General features: G+C 40.9%; 1 protein-coding gene across 3 annotated transcripts in view; it reads left to right on the top strand.

Moving 5' to 3' along the window:
• Positions 1-10,749: 10,749 nt before the first annotated feature.
• Positions 10,750-20,177, top strand: part of MYOM1 (myomesin 1) — a 74,954-nt gene continuing 65,526 nt past the window's right edge. For all 3 annotated transcript variants that reach the window (XM_069853891.1, XM_069853892.1, XM_069853894.1), the window contains exon 1: positions 10,750-11,254. In XM_069853891.1, coding sequence (XP_069709992.1) covers positions 10,803-11,254 — 452 coding nt within the window. In that variant the 5' untranslated portion in view covers positions 10,750-10,802. The remainder of the gene's footprint in view (positions 11,255-20,177) is intronic.

Genomic DNA, 20,177 nt, shown 5'->3' on the forward strand with positions numbered 1-20,177 from the left:
AATTGATTTTTCAAGAGTCAGTAAAGGTTGAGCTCCCATCTGCAGGACTAGAATTATACTGGATTCTGAAGTTTTACTATAAGCAGCTATTGCAAATCTTATTTATTGTTAAATAAAGGACTTGGTTAAACTCTTACAGCTTCTCCTATAAGTCACATGAGTTATAAGATCATAAAATAACTGATAAATAACAAATGTTAAGGTGAGACATCCTCTTGGAAAAGATATTGCAAACTTGTCCATTTTTTGCATCTTTTCCTGGGCTACCTAGTACTGACCACCATTAGTCAGGAAACTGGACTGATTTTTGCCCTGCAAATTCATATGTTCTTCAGTCTTTGAAGTGTTTTATTTTAAATGATGCTGGTCCCTTCTGTTGAGTCTCCAAAACTGAACTTGCTCAGAAACACAGGAAGCTTGTCCTACAGAATGGATGGAGAAACAAAAGTACCAGCCCACCACATAAAAGTCAGAACTGATCCATTCAAAGTTAAATATACTTCTGTCTTCATGGAATATGGCTGTACAGCAACCTAAAGCAAACAGCTATAGAAGATGTTTTACGTGACTGGAAAACTGTTCAAATAATTTAATTAACTCTCTAAATATTTATAAAACATCCCAATGGTTTTAGCTGTTGTCTGAAAATCACTTGCTGCTGCATTTTATGCTGCTCGTGCTTGAACTACTTCACACCACAGCTGGCAAATGATCACTAGAATTGTGTTTTCACCCATCAGATCCTTCTCAATTCCCTCTTTTCCTCAACCTATCTCCTTCTCTTCTTCAAATAGTAAGCTCCAATCTATCTTCCCTTTCGTATTTACCAAGTCTTTTTGCATTATGTCTGGAAGAGTTTTTCATTCATAGGAGATGCTTTAAATTTGATGGCTCTGTCCTGCAAGGAGTGTTGAATGAAACAATCAATTTGTATATTTCTGATGTAAATTTTCATCAAAACTTTGCATGGATTAATTACTGTATTGGAAATAAATTACAAGTGTGATAGCTAAAAGATCTTTTTTTCTATTAGGATATTGCCTTCCTTTCCTCTAATGGAAAAATTTGATTGATTCAAAAATATTTCATCAATCAATGTGGCAACAGGGAAAATGAAAGTTGTTATTGTGTACTGGGTGATAAATTTGTGTTAGCTATGCCTGAATGATTGTGGTAATGTTTATTGTAATACCTGAGGCAATTGCTTTATTTCAGTAGTGGCTTAAATCTGAGTGAGATGATATCTACAGTTTATTTTCTTTGCAATGAAATAGTGCAGTTAAACAAACTTTTGATAGTATGAAAAGGGAAGATAATCAGTGTAAATTCACCGGTCAAGTGTTTGGGCTTCCTGGGGGCCATGAGAGCTGTCCATAGAGTCCATCAGGGTCCCAGCAGACAAGGCCTGTCCCACCACCCCAGCTAGGAGTAAGGTAACAAGGGGGGACCTGGGCAGCTCCAGCCCTGGGCATCAGGCACATCTATTTGGCCAATCAGGCTGCCCAAGGCCCCATCCAACCTGGCCTTGAACACCTCCAGGGATGGGGCATCCACAGTTTCCCTGTGCAACCTGTGCCAGTGCCTCACCACTCTCATGGTGAAGAAATTCTTCCTTATGTCTAGTCTAAATCTGCCCCTCTCCAGTTTATATCCATTGCCCCTAGACCTATCACTATAAACCTTTGTAAATAGTCCTGCCCCAGCTTTCTTGTAACCCCTTCAGGTACTGGAAGGTTGCTATAAGTTCTCCTCAGAGCCTTATCTTCTCCAGGCTGAACAACCCCAACTCTCTCAGCCTGTTCTCATAAGGGAGGTGCTCCAGCCATCTGATCATCCTTGTAGCCCTCCTCTGGACCTGTTTCAACAGTTCCATTTCCTTCTTATGTTGAGGATTCCAGAACTGGACACAGTAATCCAGATGAGGTCTCACAAGAGAGGAATAGAGGGGCAGAATCCTTTCCCTCAAGCTGCTGGCCATGCTTCTTTTGATGCAACCCAGGATACAGTTGGCCTTCTGGGCTGTGAGTACATTGCCAGCTCATATTGAGTTTCTTATTGACCAGCACCTCCAATCCTTCTCTGCAGGGCAGCTCTCAATCACATCATCCCCCATCCTGTATTGAAATCGGGGATTGCCCTAACCCAAGTGTAAGACTTTGCACTTGGCCTTGTTGAACCTCATGAGGTTCTCACAGACCCACTTCTCTTGCCTGTCCAGGTCTCTCTGGATGACATCCTGTCCTTCCAATGTGGCAACCACACCACTCAGCTTGGTGTCATCTGCAAACTTGCTGAGGGTGCACTCGATCTCACTGTTAACATCATTGATGAAGATATTAAACAGTACACACCCCTGACTTTCAAGAAGGACTAGGTGAAGGACACCATTTGTCATAGGTCTCCATCCGGACTTCGAGCCATTGACCACTATTCTCTGAACATGACCATCCAACCAGTTTCTTATCCACCGGATAGTGGATAAGGCACTTAAAGAAATGATAAGAGTTTACTGTTGCAATATCTCTGGGAGTCTCCTATAGGCTCCTGGGGATAGGTTTTAATATGAACACAAACCTTTAAAATGTTATGAAGGAAAATAAATGCTGCCAGCAATGAATTTGTTATGGGGCACTTCCAGTTCTAAAGAGACAGTGCGGAATAAATGGTACTAATAATGGTAAGGCAAATATTTCTGTATCACAAAAAATCCATCTAGGCACCAACAGTCAATGCTGGAAAAGCTTTGGGAAAGATTTTGCTTTAAAACAAGTTTTGAAGAAAAGGTTATGAAAGATGCAGTGGGAAATGGAAATGTGGATGTAATGTGCTCAGCAAAAATAAATAATGTAGCTCATCTAGAATAAATAATGTAGCTCATCTAGAGCAAGAACAAAATCAGGAAGAACCACTCAATCTACCTATTTGTTTTTTTAATGATGTGATAAATTATTTTCCAAACAATAGAAGTCCAACTGATTGAGTCCATCTGGATTTGATATCCTAGCGCCTGGGAAACTGTTCCTTAAAATGGAGAATTTATACAAGTACAGCCAAGCCCTACAGTAGCCCAATGGGTAGACAGGCAATACCAGGTTTTGTTGAGAGGGGAAGAATTGAATGACAAATTTGAATAGAAAAGGAACAGTCTTGGGAGCAATATTTAATGCTCTTGCTGGTGATCTTATTGTCAAAAAATAGGAAGGTGGTAATGTGATTTGCTGACTGCATAACATATGCAAAGAAGTATTAGGATGTTATATAGGAGTAAGGCTTAGAGTAGTAGAGACAGAATTCAGTAGTACAAAGTGTAAGGTCATAAGATGTAAGACGTCACTAGATTGCCTCTTCTGGAAGTGACGGAGGACTGACGATATCTGAAGACATTAGTCAGCCAGGTTGACTATAAGCTGCCAATGTAGCATATGTATGAAAAAAAGGCTAATGCAATTCTGAAGTTTATCAGCTGACGTTTTTCCAGCAGAGATAGAAATATGACACAGCACAAGGGTGACGGTCTTCAGCTTCCTCTGAAGTACTGTGAATGGTTCAGGCCACCCATGGTGCAGAAAGATACTTTCAAGAAGGACTAGGTGCAGACGGGCTTTGCTAAATTTATGAAAAAATTATTTTTACGTCATTGCCTGCCAGCAGGCAGAAGGAAGGAGTGCAGATAGTCTGTCCTGTGTATGTGTTGGCAGCGAGGAAGCTGGGATCAGAGGTAGACCCGTGTAGTTGTCCTCACTGGAGACCTTTGTACATGGAAGGGTCAGTGATCTGCACAGCAGTTAACCTGAGCATGCTCAGGTCCATGTTGTGCTGTGCCAGGCTGTGCTGCAGGTGTGGCACAGTCTTCAGGCTGTGCTGCACTTGTCACTTGGCTGCAGATTTACCTTTGCCAACTAATTGCACAGAGGAGCCTACAAGCATCTCCCAGTCGGTACCAGCAATTGCGTCACCTGCGTGACTGCAAGAAGTTCTCTCATGAACATTCTTGTGAGAAAATCCTATAATAACTCAAATGACTGAAATGTAGGATCCTTTTCTGATGGGGTCTGCATGGCATGCATATGGGTTGGAGTCCTGTTTTACGCTACGCTGCTTGGGGTTCCCAGCATATAAGGTGTTGCAAGATTATCTCTATTATTTTCTTTTTATAGTGTTAGCACTAATATATTACATTTTGACTAATACCTTACAGAATCTGAGAGCTTTTCTTGCTGGGATAATAATGGACCAGCACCTCCTGATGCAAAACAAGCAGTAACATTCAGTACTCCTAGTGAAAAACTTGGACCAGTGTTGGGTCATTTCATACCTAGTTCATTTCCCCATACTTTTGCATGCTAAAAATAAAACCTGAGAAATACCTTTCTTATTTAATCTTGGTTTTCATGTAGGGCAACAATGGGAGGACTAGAATCATTGACTGGCAATGGAGGTAATGCCCTTCTGTTTACCCAACCTCCACGTCAGTAAGGAGAAACTCTCTGATGAGAGCTGCAGGAAACTTGGAATTTAATTTCTATCTGTATCAAGGAGAAAGTGGCCTTGCACTTGGTCTTCCAGGTGTGAGGCCAGACTCTAAAGCTGCAGTAGGGTGCTCCTAGTCCGTTCTGTTAAAAGTCTGACTCCATGTAAAATACATGAACTGAGAATGATGCAGAGAATAAACAGAAAGAGGGATTGACTTTATGTGGAGATTAAGACCTTCTCATGGATGAAGGAAAGTGAACACATCTCCCTTGTGTTCAATGGATTATGAACATGACTAGTTAGGATATAACGGAGAATAGTACAACTTCCTGAAGTGATTTTATCTTTTTTAGGAATCCAGTCAGAAAATGGAATCTAAGATTGAAAATTAATTCTGGAAGATGACATACATATTGAAAAACTCTGTCCACCAAGAAATGTTTTGTTATTTTATTTAGGATTCCAATCTAGTGAAAGAGATGGACTTGGATGCCTTGGAATTTGACTAATACACACAGCTAAAGGATGCTGTACCTCTCAAATCTTCAATGGACAAACAATCTAGAAAGCTATTTTCTCCACTGTGTCAGGTCCTAAGTTAATCTTCCAGCTTTCCCATTCAGAAAAACAAACTGGTTTCTGGCACTATGTAATTCTAATTAGCAGAAGACAGAACTAACATTTACAAAGGGTCTCTCTCCCAGAACCGATGTGACTAAGTATATGTGCATACACAGAGCTGCAGGGATTGTCTGACTTGCAGGGTTCCAAACAGTTTGAAACATGTACTTAAATAGGAGTTAAGCAGTTTAAAATTAGCTGTGTGTATTGTCTCATTTTAAAGCCAGATGAAATTTAAGTGCCAAAATAATGAAAGAACCCAAAAGATTTTGCTGCCACACTGTCTCCATTTTAATTACAGAATAAACAGAAGCAGCCCAGAATTTGAAAACTGGCTTAGACTTCATAGTGCCATTATACCCAGAAAAACACTGATAATGTTTAGATTTTTATATCCCACCTGTGTTCTACACAATTTTTATTGCAATAAGAGCAGAGAAACAAGATGTTTAATTGTAATTTCTTTACATCACTATAAATTTTTAAAAAACAATTTCCATGTCATTAAATCTTTTAAAATGTCAGTGCAAATGGCTCATGGTGAAGGAGTTGATTTGGAGTCTGTAATAGAATCCAGGAGTCCATCCACTGAATCTTCTACATTCTTTAATTGAAAATGTATATGATAGCCTAGATTCTATAGCTCAGGGGCACTGCCATTGGCACAGAATTCTGAAGGAAAGAAAAGGTTATATTAGAGTTCCTATTTTTCATTCTTTCTGTTACAGATTTGGCCAGTTTTCTGAGCCATGATACAGTTTCTATGACTGTACAACCTTTTGCTGGCTGTACTTTCTGTGCTTGGGATCAAAGACCAAAAGCCCGTATGGTTAACGTAGCTGAGCAGCTCCTGTTATGGGAGGTGGTGTAGCTTCACGCAGGAGGTAGTGGGTCCCCAGGGAACAAGTAGCTAGTGTGGAGAACAAAGATTTTTCAGGTGGAATCACGGCAGCGTGGTGAAGAACAAGATACTGATGAACCATTGTACAGAAAAGCCTGTGAGCTGCTGGACTCATCCAGGCCTTCTGCTGGTGATTCAGCCCATAAAGGGAAAGGTCTCAGCACAGGAGGAGGATCTGCAACCTTCTCAGTTGTGTTGCATGGTTGGTGCTATGGAAAGTGACTGAGAGGGTTAAAATTTCTGTCAATGCCAATACACAAAATAAAGTGGACTGAACATTTGTAGTGACAGTTAAATAAAAGTACAGTGCAGAGCAGAATCTGTGTTTACAATCAAGTCACAGTGTGTTCCACGTATTGGATCTCAGAGGACAGAAATTGTTCTGATATAATTCAGAACAATTCAGCTGCAGTGATTGTACATTTCTGTGCCAAAATGCTGTGACCAAAACGCAAGAAGACAGGCCCATTTAATCATCTCTAGAGGTAATATTATTTAATTTAGAAACAGAAAGTTGGATCTTAGAGCTGCATTGTTTGTATCTACTTAAATGCCTCATGATGTCATGTTCTTAATTTAGTATTTTATCTTAAATAGGATGATAAAATAACACTTTGTCAACAGAACGAAGAAAGTACATTTTTATTGAATTGTAACACATGGTATGGCTTTATAGAATTCTGATGCTAACTAATTCTCTAGAACATCTGTCATTAAGCTGAAATATCTATATAACACAGACTGTGGCTTGGCATTTAGAAAAGAGAAAGGAACTCATAAAATACCCATATTCTTGTGCCATGGCAAAGGTCAATACAGGGACTGATCTTTCCTGCTTTCTTGTTCATGACACAATACATTTTTTCTTTCCTAAATCTAATTTAACTGCAATATTTTTGAATTCAAATGCTGGTTTGATACAGAATTTATTGAAGATACTTAAAAGGGAGAACGGTCTGTTTGAAGCTGCTGTCACCATGTCTTTGCACAGAGATAGCACAGGGTATCAGTATCTGTCTCTGTCCCTCTTCAATGCTATATTTATCACCCCCCTGGCCATAAAAGGTCTGGACTGGGGCTCTGACATTCCACTGACTGCAGGCATTATTTTTATTCTGGACCTTGAAGTCCAGTCCTCACCCCTCGTCCTGACTACCTCTTTCTTTGCTGGCTTAATCATTGCTGTATTTTTCTGCTATTCATCCACCTGAGAGCTATTCCATTTGCTGCTGTTCATTTGGGCCCTGGTAAGTGTTCCTTTATGACATAAGATTTTACGTGTTCAATTATTTTTAATCTGAATCTATAATGCTGAGTTGATGGTAGCTCCCTTTATTCCTCTCAGCTCAACAGTTATTTGAGGGACTTGTGAACATGAACTGAAGACATTTGAGAGTTCAGCTGTGAAATAGAGCAAAGTAGTGCAAGGGTTCACTTATTATCAAATCAAATATCCTTGCATACTGTCACAGTACTCTCAAATTACTGTGGGCTACTAAGATACAGGTGGAATTTGTTGTGTAACCTCCTTTGGGCCTAGAGAATGTGTAAATAATCTAAATACTTTCTCATTACATAGGATGTCTTGTGATTTGTAAACCCATTGACTTAGTTGAAGGAAATGTTATCTTTTTCTCCCTGCTTACAAAAGTTTCTGGTTTTTATCTGTTTCATTAATTTCACTGATTGATGGAGTAGATCTTTAAAGAATCACACAGACTACTAAACAGCACAGGAGGTAATGCCAGTAAAATCACTTACTTTAATGTGTAGCTATGACCTATGAACAGGTACAGAACTGTCTTGTCTCTTCGATTATCATCTGGAAGGTTCAGTTCAACAGCTGCTAACATATAGCTCCAAAATCCGCATGTTCATCTAACTATGGCCACTAGTATTTTTAGGCCAAGTGTTGCAGTTACGAAATACTACACAGATCTTGAGAGAGAGCCTTGCACTCACACTGAAGGGGGCTGATTAGTGGACACAAACTAAGATGGTGTAGGTAACATGAATTTTATAAAACATAAGAGATGAGAGTCAATCTAGTAATCAGAGAGTTCTCCAGATAGGAGCGAAGTCTCCGCATGGTTCAGAGTTTCTTGTCATCTCTGCTACGGTCAGACTACTATATCCGATCAGACTAGTGTAACTAACTGATCCTGACCTGTAAGCAGTGCTTGATGTTTCAGAGGAAATATGAAACATAATTCATAGTGTGAAAAAATACTTGTAAAAGGAGTTTCCTCTTATACGACATGAGTCAGAGTTGGCCTTTGATTTGAACCTGCAGTTCCTGCCTTACTGCCTTAGTTGTTACTGCTGTCATAGACTCCTTCTCTTACTCCTGAGCATATTTTTTTGGAAGAAAAAGGTTGATTTTATACATTTTAAGCTGACCCTAAGCCCACTGCTTTTCCTTTTGCTCTGCTAAGATGGAAATGAAATGTCTCATTTAACTTCTTGATGGGCAACACATGAAGTGCTTGATACTTTTGGATCACCTTCCTTACTTTGAAACATGGAAGGTTGTGGGGATCCCTGAGCAACAGGACTAAATAGCTGCTAGCTTTGTGACTTTTGTATCCTTGATGAACGTAGCTAATGCTGCAAATAAAGCTAGTGAAGATGGAGATAACTGTAGTCATCTACAGAAAGAAAACAAGATGTTTTCATGTTCCTCCCCCTTCAGTGTGTAAAACAAGACTCATCTGTAGTCCTTAACTTTGCTCAGCAGCAACCACAATGGCTTGCAAACCCTGTATTTAACTCTGAAGAGTTGGGAGAGAAAGCAATGAAGAAAAATGGAGACGAAATCTTCTGAAACTAGGGAAATGGAGAGGAACTACTTACTACTGGAAGCCAACAAAATGAAATAAATAACAACACAAAATATTGATACATATTAGAAACAAGGATACTAGACAGAATAGTTGCATTCTTTAGCCTTAGATGAAAAAAACACACAGCAGGATAAACAAGGGAATTAAAATGAACATCAGTTTTTGCCAGAGAGAACAAAAGGCCAACACTCTTTGCCACTTCTCCCTCTTGCTCAGGTGAAAATAAATTAAATAGATAAGCTGGTCTCCTTGAACTTAGTTTCACTGTGGTCAAGATAGCAACAATTTCTTGTACATATTTAGAGACTTCTGAATGACCTTCTTAGTTTCTTGTTGACTTTCTGCAAACAAGTGATCTGCTCTGTTATCACACAAAGCGTAGTTCCTTGAGAGAGCCCTGAAATACACGAAACGTGAAACAGAGACTTTTTTTCGTAATTTGCCTTAGTGTAGGTGAGCCCTAGAGCAGTTACCAAAAACAATAGCCTGCAAGTTGTTGATTCACTATCAGAACTAAATACTAAAGAAAACATCAAGAACTGGAGTCTTGGCAGCATAAAGACCAGGAGAAAAAAAATCTTGATTTTCATGAAACCATGATTATGCTCCAGCTCTGTATTATGCTCCAGCTTTTGTATTTCATATCAAAACATCAGATAAGTAGTCTCACTAACATGAATAAAACCAGAAGCAGAACAAGTCTTCTTTTGTTGTGATTGATATTGAAACACCCAAGCAAGCACCTCTCACCACTGTTTTTTTAATCAACTTTGAACTCTTCTAAACATTCCTCCATCATGGCTGATTTCTATTCATAATCATGCACCTCTTCAGGGACAATCCTAGCCATGTTGTAAGCCTAATAATCAATGATAAAAGAAAGAAAAGCTATCATGAGAGATTTGCAAAGACAAATTTACATGTCCGAGAAGAAAATACCACTTTTAGTAACAGCAAAATAAACCAATAACAAAATAAAGATTGGATTGCCAGCTGAAAAAAAACCCAAAGGGAAATCCTTCCTGCACTCAACCCTCATCCCATTTTGAGAGGGGAACTACCTCTCATCTGATCAAATTTCCTACTATGATCAGCTGTAAGACAATCTATTTATGACTGTGCAAAGGAAAACTTAGATGGGCTATCATCTGGAGGAAGTTTCTTGATGATATTGAACGTGAAACTCTAGGTTTAAAAAAGGGTCATTTTCACTGAGGAGCATGATATTACTTTACTCATTGCACACAGATTCTATTCCTGATGAAACTCTAAAAGTATAAGCCACTTTAAATGGCTCTCTGATATCACATACAAAATAATCTATGTAATGCATGTTTACAGAGAAAAGCGGCATCCTCTCAATCTTAGTATTTTTAATACAGTGTTAAAATATTGAATGGAATATTACATTCAATCTGAAAATTGGATTACAAAAATGAATGAAAGGTTAATATATTTTTATTTCAGCTTATTCATCGTTGGAATTGCTCATGCCTTTTTAAAATAATTGATTACTTTATCCTCTCTTCTGTAATTTAACAAAAATATTTACACTAACTCTGAAGAAGAGTTAATTAAAATTTCACTAGTTCACAGTAATGAGTGGGGAAGTTGAGCAAGTAAAACTTGAATAGTTTGCAGTAACAGGGAGACCAACTACAAATGAACAGACACGATACTGTAAGGTTTTCTGCTCATGATGAACGACATGAGCATCTTGAATCTTAAATACAAACTTGTCTTAATGTCTAAAATACATCATAAAAGATATCATTAAATCAATTGCACTTCATTTTTGAAGTTTTAAGTTCTGTGTTAGTTTGTATGAAGTTGTATATTTCTTCTGTGCTAACATAAAACTTCCTTTGACAATAGTCCTTACGTTTCTTCTGTTCTCTTTCAGACACTATCCTGTTTATTTACATTCAGAAGTGTGCAGCAAAAAACAAAATTAGAAGACATCCATGATGTCTTTACCTTTCTACCAAAGACACCATGAGCATTATGACCGTGCATACCGCCATAAAGCACTGCAGTCCACTGTAAGCCAGTACCAAAAGGAAGCAAAGAGCAAATCTGCTGTCTACGCGCAAGGGTCTACAGCTTATGCTAGGGGCTCTGCAGCCTATCGCCATGCCTCTGCAGCAGACTTCAGCCTTGAATCTTCAGCAGCATACAGTCATGGCTCTTCAGCAGCATATAGTCATGGCTCTTCAGCATATGACCTGGATTCAGCAGCCTACAGCTATGGATCTACTGCCTATGATCACTCTGCTGCTCAAAGTAAAAGATCTGCTGCCTACAGTCTTGATTCTGAATCCCTCAGCAAGAGGTCAGCTGCCTACAGCCATGGATCTGAATCGATCAACAAGCTGGCTGAAGCCTACAGGCTGGGATCTGAAGCCTACAGTCTTGGGTAAGAAAATCTGTCTTTGAAACAATATTCCAAGACAAAAATGTCCAACCATCTCTCATTGAAATCAAAGGCAATATTCTTCTCCTCTTCTACAGAAATGGGCTCTGTAACTTGGCGTTAATATATTTTCCAGACACGATGTTTTCCTTTGGCTTTGGCAGTGGGAACAACAGTGGTCAGCATAGTTTGTTGGCCAAACTCATGTATAATGGCATAAGAACAGCACTGACAAGGCTAACTTGCCAGAATGATGACAAATACAAGCTTCACATTCATGCTTTGGAGTGGTTAGGCATGAGTCACCTCTCCTCCCAAGTACTTTAACCATATTAGCACGGTTGAAGCTAGTATGCAGAGCTGAGATAGCTTTTGGGTTGAGGCTGGCTCTTATCGGACCAGGTTGGGCCAGTGAAAGGACTTAGGCTATACATACAAGTTTGAGCTGACATGTCCATATATCATTACACAATTCTTCTTTGGCCTAACAAACACCTACATTTTTCGTCTGAATGATTCACGAAATTGAAATTTTCACACTGTATATTACATGAGGTGTACTATTTCCAAAGCAGGAATACCCTGAAACATTCATTTTATATTAGAAGAGCAGTTATGCTTATCTGCCATGAGTTTTCTTTAATTAAGAGAATAAATATTGCTCAAGAATTACATTAGCAGAGGACCATATATAGCATGGCTTCACATTATTTATATATCTATTTATCTCAGAAACTTACAGAAATTAGAGGAATATTAAAGTAAGATTAGAGCAGCTGTTAGCAGTAGAGGAAACAATCAACAAAACATAGCCCAAAACTTCTGCTTTCTGGTATATTAGTATAAAATTTAGAGTATTGTTAGCAGAACTGATCAAGATTTGTCCATAAGAAAATTTAAATTTTGAAAACTTAATATTCTCCAAGGATTGTGGATAAACATTGAATTTTGGCAAAACCATTGAGGGAAAGACTACTTAAACTGCAGTAAACAATACCTTGCAACTACAACCTTCGTTTGGCTTTCAGGAAGCTCAGGATCAAGTCTCTGTTTGCCAGGGTTTGTTTAGGAATTTGAACCTCAGGCTGTTAGAGCCCAGATGAATGACTTGACTACTTGACTGTCTTGGGCTGGGTAATATCCAGTCTTTGCTGTTGAAACAATTTCACTTGTGCAAATTATTAACCACTGAGTGGAGCAGCAAGAAGCTAATTTATAATCTGCTGATGAAGGGGAAGATACTGGGGAGAAGCTGGAACTGAGGATTATGTTTCCAGATTATGTTATGAAGCTGTGCCTACATGCTGTTGCTGAACCCTAACCTAAAGTCTCCTTCTTCTCATAGAAAACCGTTCCATAAGAAATAGCAACTTTACTTGAAGTTGCAAAACATGATTGTAAAAAAACCTGCTTCCAAGTCCCAGTTACAAATGCTTAAGTGACTCTGAGTTGTCAGATGAGTTTTTTCTGATACCTGTATGTTCACACTAAGAACTCTAATGTCAGCAAAGTAGTATTAAAGGAAATGGAAATGCTTAATTGGGAGGGAATTTCAAGGTTGCCTGAGGTTTTGTTTGAGATAACAGCTTTTGGTTTAAAACAGTATATTTGGTGATACTTCCAAGCTAGTCTGTAGTACAAGCATTGCCAACAGATTGATATACTATCCTGGTAGTCAGAAATAAGAATGTCTCAGCTGTAACTTCTTTTTTTTTCCTGTGATCCTATCCTTCTGCTGGAGGTTTGAAAAACTCAGTGCTGCTATGCAAGACTAGGACTCAGGAGAGTAAATCTACATGATTTAAATATCTCTTGCACAAACCTTAATTAATACATGAAAGAATATTGCTCTGAAGAATAATCTCAATATTTAACCTAATTTTATGGTTAATATATTAATATTTATATTAATATTTATTTGTTTTTTGCTGTGATTCGCAAGAGATTGAATAGAGCAAAAACCACAACTATATGGCTAAATGTATCCTAGAATCATAGAATCATAGAATAACCAGGTTGGAAGAGACCCACCGGATCATCGAGTCCAACCCTTCCTATCAAACACTAAACCATGCCCCTTAGCACCTCGTCCACCCGTGCCTTAAACACCTCCAGGGAAGGTGACTCAACCACCTCCCTGGGTAGCCTGTTCCAGTGCCCAATGACCCTTTCTGTGAAAAATTTTTTCCTAATGTCCAGCCTAAATCTCCCCTGGTGGAGCTTGAGGCCATTCCCTCTTGTCCTGTCCCCTCTCACTTGGGAGAAGAGGCCAGCACCCTCCTCTCTACAACTTCCTTTCAGGTAGTTGTAGAGAGCAATGAGGTCTCCCCTCAGCCTCCTCTTCTCCAGGCTAAACAACCCCAGCTCTCTCAGTCGCTCCTCATAAGGCCTGTTCTCCAGCCCCTTCACCAGCTTTGTTGCTCTTCTCTGGAATCACTCCAGAGCCTCAACATCCTTCTTGTGGTGAGGGGCCCAGAACTGAACACAGGATTCAAGAAGCGGTAGTGTCATTTTAAAGCAATTCTTCCCAAGTTTGTACTATTTTCCCCAGACAGCTCAAAACACTTTAAGGGGTAATGTGGAGACAAAATGTGTTACTAAAATAAATCGGGCCTGAATTGAAATGCTGTTTCTAAATGGCCTAAAGCAGTGGTGGTTGTTTGACACCTGAATGGACATGCAGACCAAAATTCAGATAAAATTCTTCAGCTATCAATTGATTGTGTATAATTGGGTTTTAATACCAAAAATACATTCAAGTATAATGGATATAGTTTTGTGGATAAACTCCATACACCCAACAGGAAAAGTATACTATTCAAATACTGAGTTTTATCCTATTTTTATCTAAAGTGGTTTCTGATAACCTTTATTATACTTGCAAAATTTATGTCTCATCCCTTTCTGTAGCCATCTTACAGAAGAGATTGTTCATAAAGCAGCAACATTGATATGCAGTGAGTGCTATGTGAGGAACCTAACATGGGAAAACAGTGCTGAAGGACTAGGGTCTAGGTAACCTGCAAGACCTTGACCTGAACCTAATTCTCTGACGTTGAAGCCTGACTTGAGTGGAAAACGTGCCCAGAATGTTTAAAGACAGTTTAAAGGAGGTACAGCTTGGTTTTCATGAGAACAAGAGATTCCCTTTGCAAGTGGGCTATCCCTTCCCCACATTTCTAGTCTTCTTCATACCACGAAAGCTTGAAGAAGTAAAAGGAGAGAAATTAAAACTGGCAAAACCAAGAAGCTTGCAGCTTTGCTGGTTACAGTTTGCCAAAGATGCAAAACCCTGGCCTCCTAAAGGGCAGCGCATCTTACTGTGTGAACGTTACTACTTCACACCTAGCCCTCTCTACCAGTTGCAGGGCCATCTCTACCCAGATTCCAGGAGAACTGGGGTGCGCTGCTTATCCCCCAGGAAGCAGGCAGAGTCTATACAGGCAAGGGCTAGCAGCTCTCTCCCAAAATCCCTTGTTGTGGACACCCGTGCTCGTCCCTCTGCCATCCTTGGGGGTGCTGGTATGGGCAGGTTGGCTCCTGTGGGAGAACCTTCTTCCCATGGCACCACTTTATCCTCCATGTGCTTCTTAGAAGCATCTTGAAGTCAGGTCTGCCAAAGCTTCTTGTAGTACTACAGGCCCATAATTAGGATGGCTGGATTAAATTTGCTTACCTCTCTTTTTGGAAGCTCAGTCATTTGCCTTTGCTCGAACTTTGACTGCTTTTCCATGTGTTATTTTCCTGGAAAGCAGCATTAGATAATCCCATTGTGTCACTGACTGGTTATTGGCCACCAAACGGGCACAAGACTTGCTTAGAGGGAAAATGCAAGTTATTGATGTGGCTCAGGCAATTGCATATATTTTGCAGGTCAGGAGAAATAGCAAAGACATGACGTAACTCAGGTGAACCAAGCAAACAGAGGAGAGGAGCCTTACTAACTTGCTATTAATTACACTGCCAGACATTAAGACTGGATGTTGTTCTGAGGAATATTGTAACCATGATCAGGACAGGGCTGAGTAAATAACACAGTTTAAGAAACATTAGAATACAGTGATCTTGAGATACCTATTGGCACTGCTTATCATAGAATCATAGAATCACCAGGTTGGAAGAGACCCACCGGATCATCAAGTCCAACCCTTCCTATCAAACACTAAACCATGCCCCTCAGTGCGTCGTCCACCCGTGCCTTAAACACCCCCAGGGAAGGTGACTCAACCACCTCCCTGGGTAGCCTGTTCCAGTGCCCAATGACCCTTTCTGTGAAAAATTTTTTCCTAATGTTCAGCCTAAACCTCCCCTGGCAGAGCTTGAGGCCATTTCCTCTTGTCCTGTCCCCTCTCACTTGGGAGAAGAGGCCAGCACCCTCCTCTCCACAACCTCCTTTCAGGTAGTTGTAGAAAGCAATGAGGTCTCCTCGGGTTTATTACAGTCAAGGGTTAAGAAAGTGGCTTCCTAACATCATAGCCAAGCATTGAAATTGTTCTAATGAGATCTGCTATGTGGAAACTATTACCCTTTAACAATTTTTTTTTTGTGGAAGCTGTGTTAGGGAAGAGCATGATTACTGCCAGTAATATTGCCTGGGCCTGTGACAAATCTGTCAGCAACCTGAAATGCATAGAGTCACCAGAGAGCACTTCTCATCTTTAGAGGCTGGCTTTACAGAGCTATCTTGTGAAAATCCTTTTTTTTCTCTCTCCTGCAACTGGATGTATCAATCCACTCTTTCCTCTTTACGATGAGTAAATTCAAACACTGCATATTAGGAAAGGAGTGTCTGCTGGAAAGAGAGCCTGGAAAATGCCTTTTGGCTAATGGAGCTCCTCCAGCAGGTACAATTGCCACAGCAGTTGTGTACACCAAATGCATCCCTGTCTGCTGTTGGAATAAAGTGGGAAAGACACATAACAAAAGTGTGCTAAGGACAAGATGCATCATTTTATAGAGGTGTCAGTGGGCTTACAGGATCCTTTTCATGAGGGGGTGGATATCTAAGGAATGGAGTATTGTGGTCCATAGGAGACATTTTCACATCTGCTGGGCTCAGACTCTCTGTGGAGGGTGGGAAACCTATCCCTTCAGGCACAGAAATAAGTGTAGTGCCAACATACTGTAGTGTATTTATGTCAGAAAACAAGACATTGAAACAAAACCTCTGGTTGAGAGTTTCAGAGGCCCTGTACAATGTTGTATTCAATTTCTCTGTTGGGTTAGAAGGAAAAGCTAAGTGCCTATCTGTTTTTTGCATATCCACAGGACAATACCCATGCCTTTAGCATTTACGGTCACCAACTGCCAGTTCAATCACTACTGAGAAACTAAGAAAATGCTGGCCTTGATATTTTAACATGCTGAAAAACATCAAGAAATGAGGACACTAAGTTTGGGTCACCAACCTTGATAAGGCAGCACAGATATTATCTGACCTGGAAAAAACAGGCGTATGCTAGCTGAGCATATCAAATGAGGCTGATAGCTGTTAAAAGGTCATGGTACTGTTCTTCCCTGTGAAACCAGAGAGCACTGATACCCTGCTCCTTCTCCTCCAGGGAGATTCTGTTCCACATATCAGGTAAAAGGTTGGAACGTTTTAAAATAAAGGGCAAGATTTTAGAATCTGGTTCAAGAAAGCAGAGGCCTCCATTGGGCTTCCTAAATAATGGTTGTAGGTTGTGTAGCACAGGAGGAAATAGTAGTAACAAAAAAGTAAAACAGGGAAGTAAACTTCTAGTGACCTATTTGTTTTCCCATGCAAAAATCTCCATTTGAATATGCATTTCTACTAGTCTGCATATAGTTCTGCCTGAAAGGATTTGAAAAAGAGTTCTACAGCTTAAATCTTAATCATCTCAGCTCTTGGATTATGCAGTGCAATTCTAAAAAAAGATTTTGGAATTACTCTGGATACTTCTCTGAAAACACCAGCTGGATGCACTAACATGGTCATGAAGCAGCTGTGAGAGAAAGTGAAAATAAAATAGAAAGCATATTGTGTCAGTGTGTTAATCCAAGTTATGCTCCTAGCTGAACTACTGGGTGCAGTTCTGATCATTGTGTCCTAACAAGCAAAAATTTGAAACTAGAAAAAGATCAGAGATCAGCAAGGAGGGTAGTGGGAGGTGTGGAATACCTTCTGCCTAGAGAAGGTAAAACACTGGGGCTCTTACCTTGGGAAAGAGACAAATGATGGCATATAATGTTAATGTAAAGAACAGTGAAAGATGTGCAGGGCGTGAACTAGGAATAATTTTTCACTATTTCTCATGCAGAGAGGCCTGTTAGCACAAAAAAAAATGATAAAGTTTCAGATTAAAAGAGGTAAAAAAAACTAACTGTAAATCTAACCCTAATCCTAATGACCCTAACTCTAACCGTAACTGTAACCCTAACACTAAACCAAACCCTAACCTTAACACTAAACCCTAACCCTAATGACCCTAACCTCTAACCCAAATCCTAACACTAACGTTAACCCATAACCCTAACCCTAAAGCCTAGCCCTAACCCTACCCCCTAAACCTAACCCTGACCCTAACCCTAAACCCTGACCCTAACCTTAATAACCCTAGCCCTAACTCTAAACCCTAACCCTGACCCTAACCCTACAGAACCTGTAGCAATCTATTCTTTCATTTTCACAGAATCACAGAATAATTAGGTTGGAAAAGACCTCCAGGATCATTGAGTCCAACCATTCCTATCAAACACTAAACCATGCCCCTCAGCCCCTCATCCACCCGTCTTTTAAATGTCTCCAGGGAAGGTGAATCAACCACCTCCCTGGGCAGCCTGTGCCAGTGCCCAGTGACACTTACTGTAATTTTTTTTTTTTCTGATGTCCAGCCTCAACCTCCCCTGGTGGAGCTTGAGGCCATTCCCTCTTGTCCTGTCCCCTCTCACTTGGGAGAAGAGGCCAGCACCCTCCTCTCTACAACCTCCTTTCAGGTAGTTGTAGAGAGCAATGAGGTCACCCCTCAGCCTCCTCTTCTTCAGGCTAAACAACCCCAGGTCTCTCAGCCGTTCCTCATAAGGCCTGTTCTCCAGCCCCTTCACCAGCTTTGTTGCTCTTTTCTGGACTTGTTCCAGAGCCTCAACATCCTTCTTGTGGTGAGGGGCCCAGAACTGAACACAGGATTCAAGAAGCAGTCTCACCAGTGCAGAGTACAGAGGGAGAATAACCTCCCTGGACTTGCTGGTCACGCCGTTTTTGATACAAGCCAAGATCCCATTGGCCTTCTTGGCCACCTGGGCACACTGCTGGCTCATGTTCAGTCGCTGTCAACCAACATCCCCAGGTCCTTCTCCTCCAGGCAGCTTTCCAGACAGACTTCTCCTAGTCTGTAGCACTGCACAGGGTTGTTGTGCCCCAAGTGCAGGACCCAGCATGTGGCCTTGTTAAACCTCATGCCATTGGTCTCAGCCCAGCGGTCCAGCCTGTTCAGATCCCTTTGCAGAGCCTCCCTACCCTCCAGCAGATCAACACTTCCACCCAGCTTAGTGTCATCCACAAACTTGCTAAGGGTGCGCTCGATGCCTTCATCCAGGTCATTGATAAAGACATTGAACAGGGCTGGACCGAGCACTGAGCCCTGGGGAACCCCACTTGTCACTGGCCTCCAGCTGGATTTCACACCATTTACCAGCACTCTGGGCCCGGCCATCCAGCCAGTTTTCCACCCAGGAGAGTGTGCGCCTGTCCAGGCCAGAGGCTGACAGTTTCCTAAGCAGAATGCTGTGAGAAACTGTGTCAAAGGCTTTACTGAAGTCCAGGAAGACCACATCCACAGCCTTTCCCTCTCAGGTGAGTCACTTTGTCATAGAAGGCGATCAGGTTCATTTGGCAAGACCTGCCTTTTGTGAACCCGTGTTGACTGGGCTTGATCACCCAGTTCTCATGCATGTGCTTCATGATAGCACTCAAGATCACCTGTTCCATGACTTTCCCTGGCACTGAGGTCAGACTGACAGGCCTGTAGTTTCCTGGATCCTCCCTGTGACCTTTCTTGTAGATGGGCACAACATCAGCCAGCCTCCAGTCCAGTGGAACTTCCCCGGTCAGCCAGGACCGCTGGAAGATGATGGAAGGGGGTTATGCAAGCATGTCTGCCAGTTCCCTCAATGCCTTGTTAATTCCCTACATGAGTGTGCAGTCTGGACCTTAACTGAAAACTAAAGTGATGTGACAGCCAAACTCTGTTTTAGGAACAAAGTGCAAGTCTGGATTTAACAGTGTTGACTATACCTGAGCTAAAATTTTCACTACATTTCACCTGTTTTTATGAAAATAGAAACTTGCTGACATTTAAACTGAAGTTTAAATGATACTGTGGTTCTTCAATCTAGAAACAACCAAGAATCAAAGAGCCTACCGAAGAGCTCACCTTAATGCCCCTTGGAAATTTGATGTCAGTCAGAGTCAAAATTCCAGGTTTGTCATTCTTTAAATTAGGAGAGGAATCAAGGTCATACGCTAAGTAAAGAACTGCAGCTCCTTCCAGGTCATAGACAATTTCTGAAAAATAGTTCAAATACTTTGGCCTTTATGGTTCCCACCATCTATTTGACAACGTGTTATCCCAATACATTTGTGCTTGACTGTAGTGACTGCACCTCATCGTTGTTCAGCCCAAGAATAAGGCCATTGCATACTCTGTTTTACTCTACCTCTTCCTTTTTATTTGACTCTGCCTGGGCTGTTTCCAAGTGTTTTCTGCTGGGATTTCTGTCTCTGAAGGTGGATCTGCCTCCCTTGGTCTCCCTGTCTGGCTGCCTGGGGCAGCACCTGGCATTAGACACCAGAGCAGAGAGTGTCTCTCTCTTGTAAACTCGGTCTGTGCCTTGGCTGACCCAGTGGTGCTCGCCATAGTAAACACTTGAATCTAGTCCTATGGTGTGTGCCAGAGCCCCTTTCTGG

The sequence above is a fragment of the Phaenicophaeus curvirostris genome, chromosome 3 (assembly GCF_032191515.1).
Source record: "Phaenicophaeus curvirostris isolate KB17595 chromosome 3, BPBGC_Pcur_1.0, whole genome shotgun sequence".
In the NCBI taxonomy this organism is placed as follows: domain Eukaryota; kingdom Metazoa; phylum Chordata; class Aves; order Cuculiformes; family Cuculidae; genus Phaenicophaeus; species Phaenicophaeus curvirostris.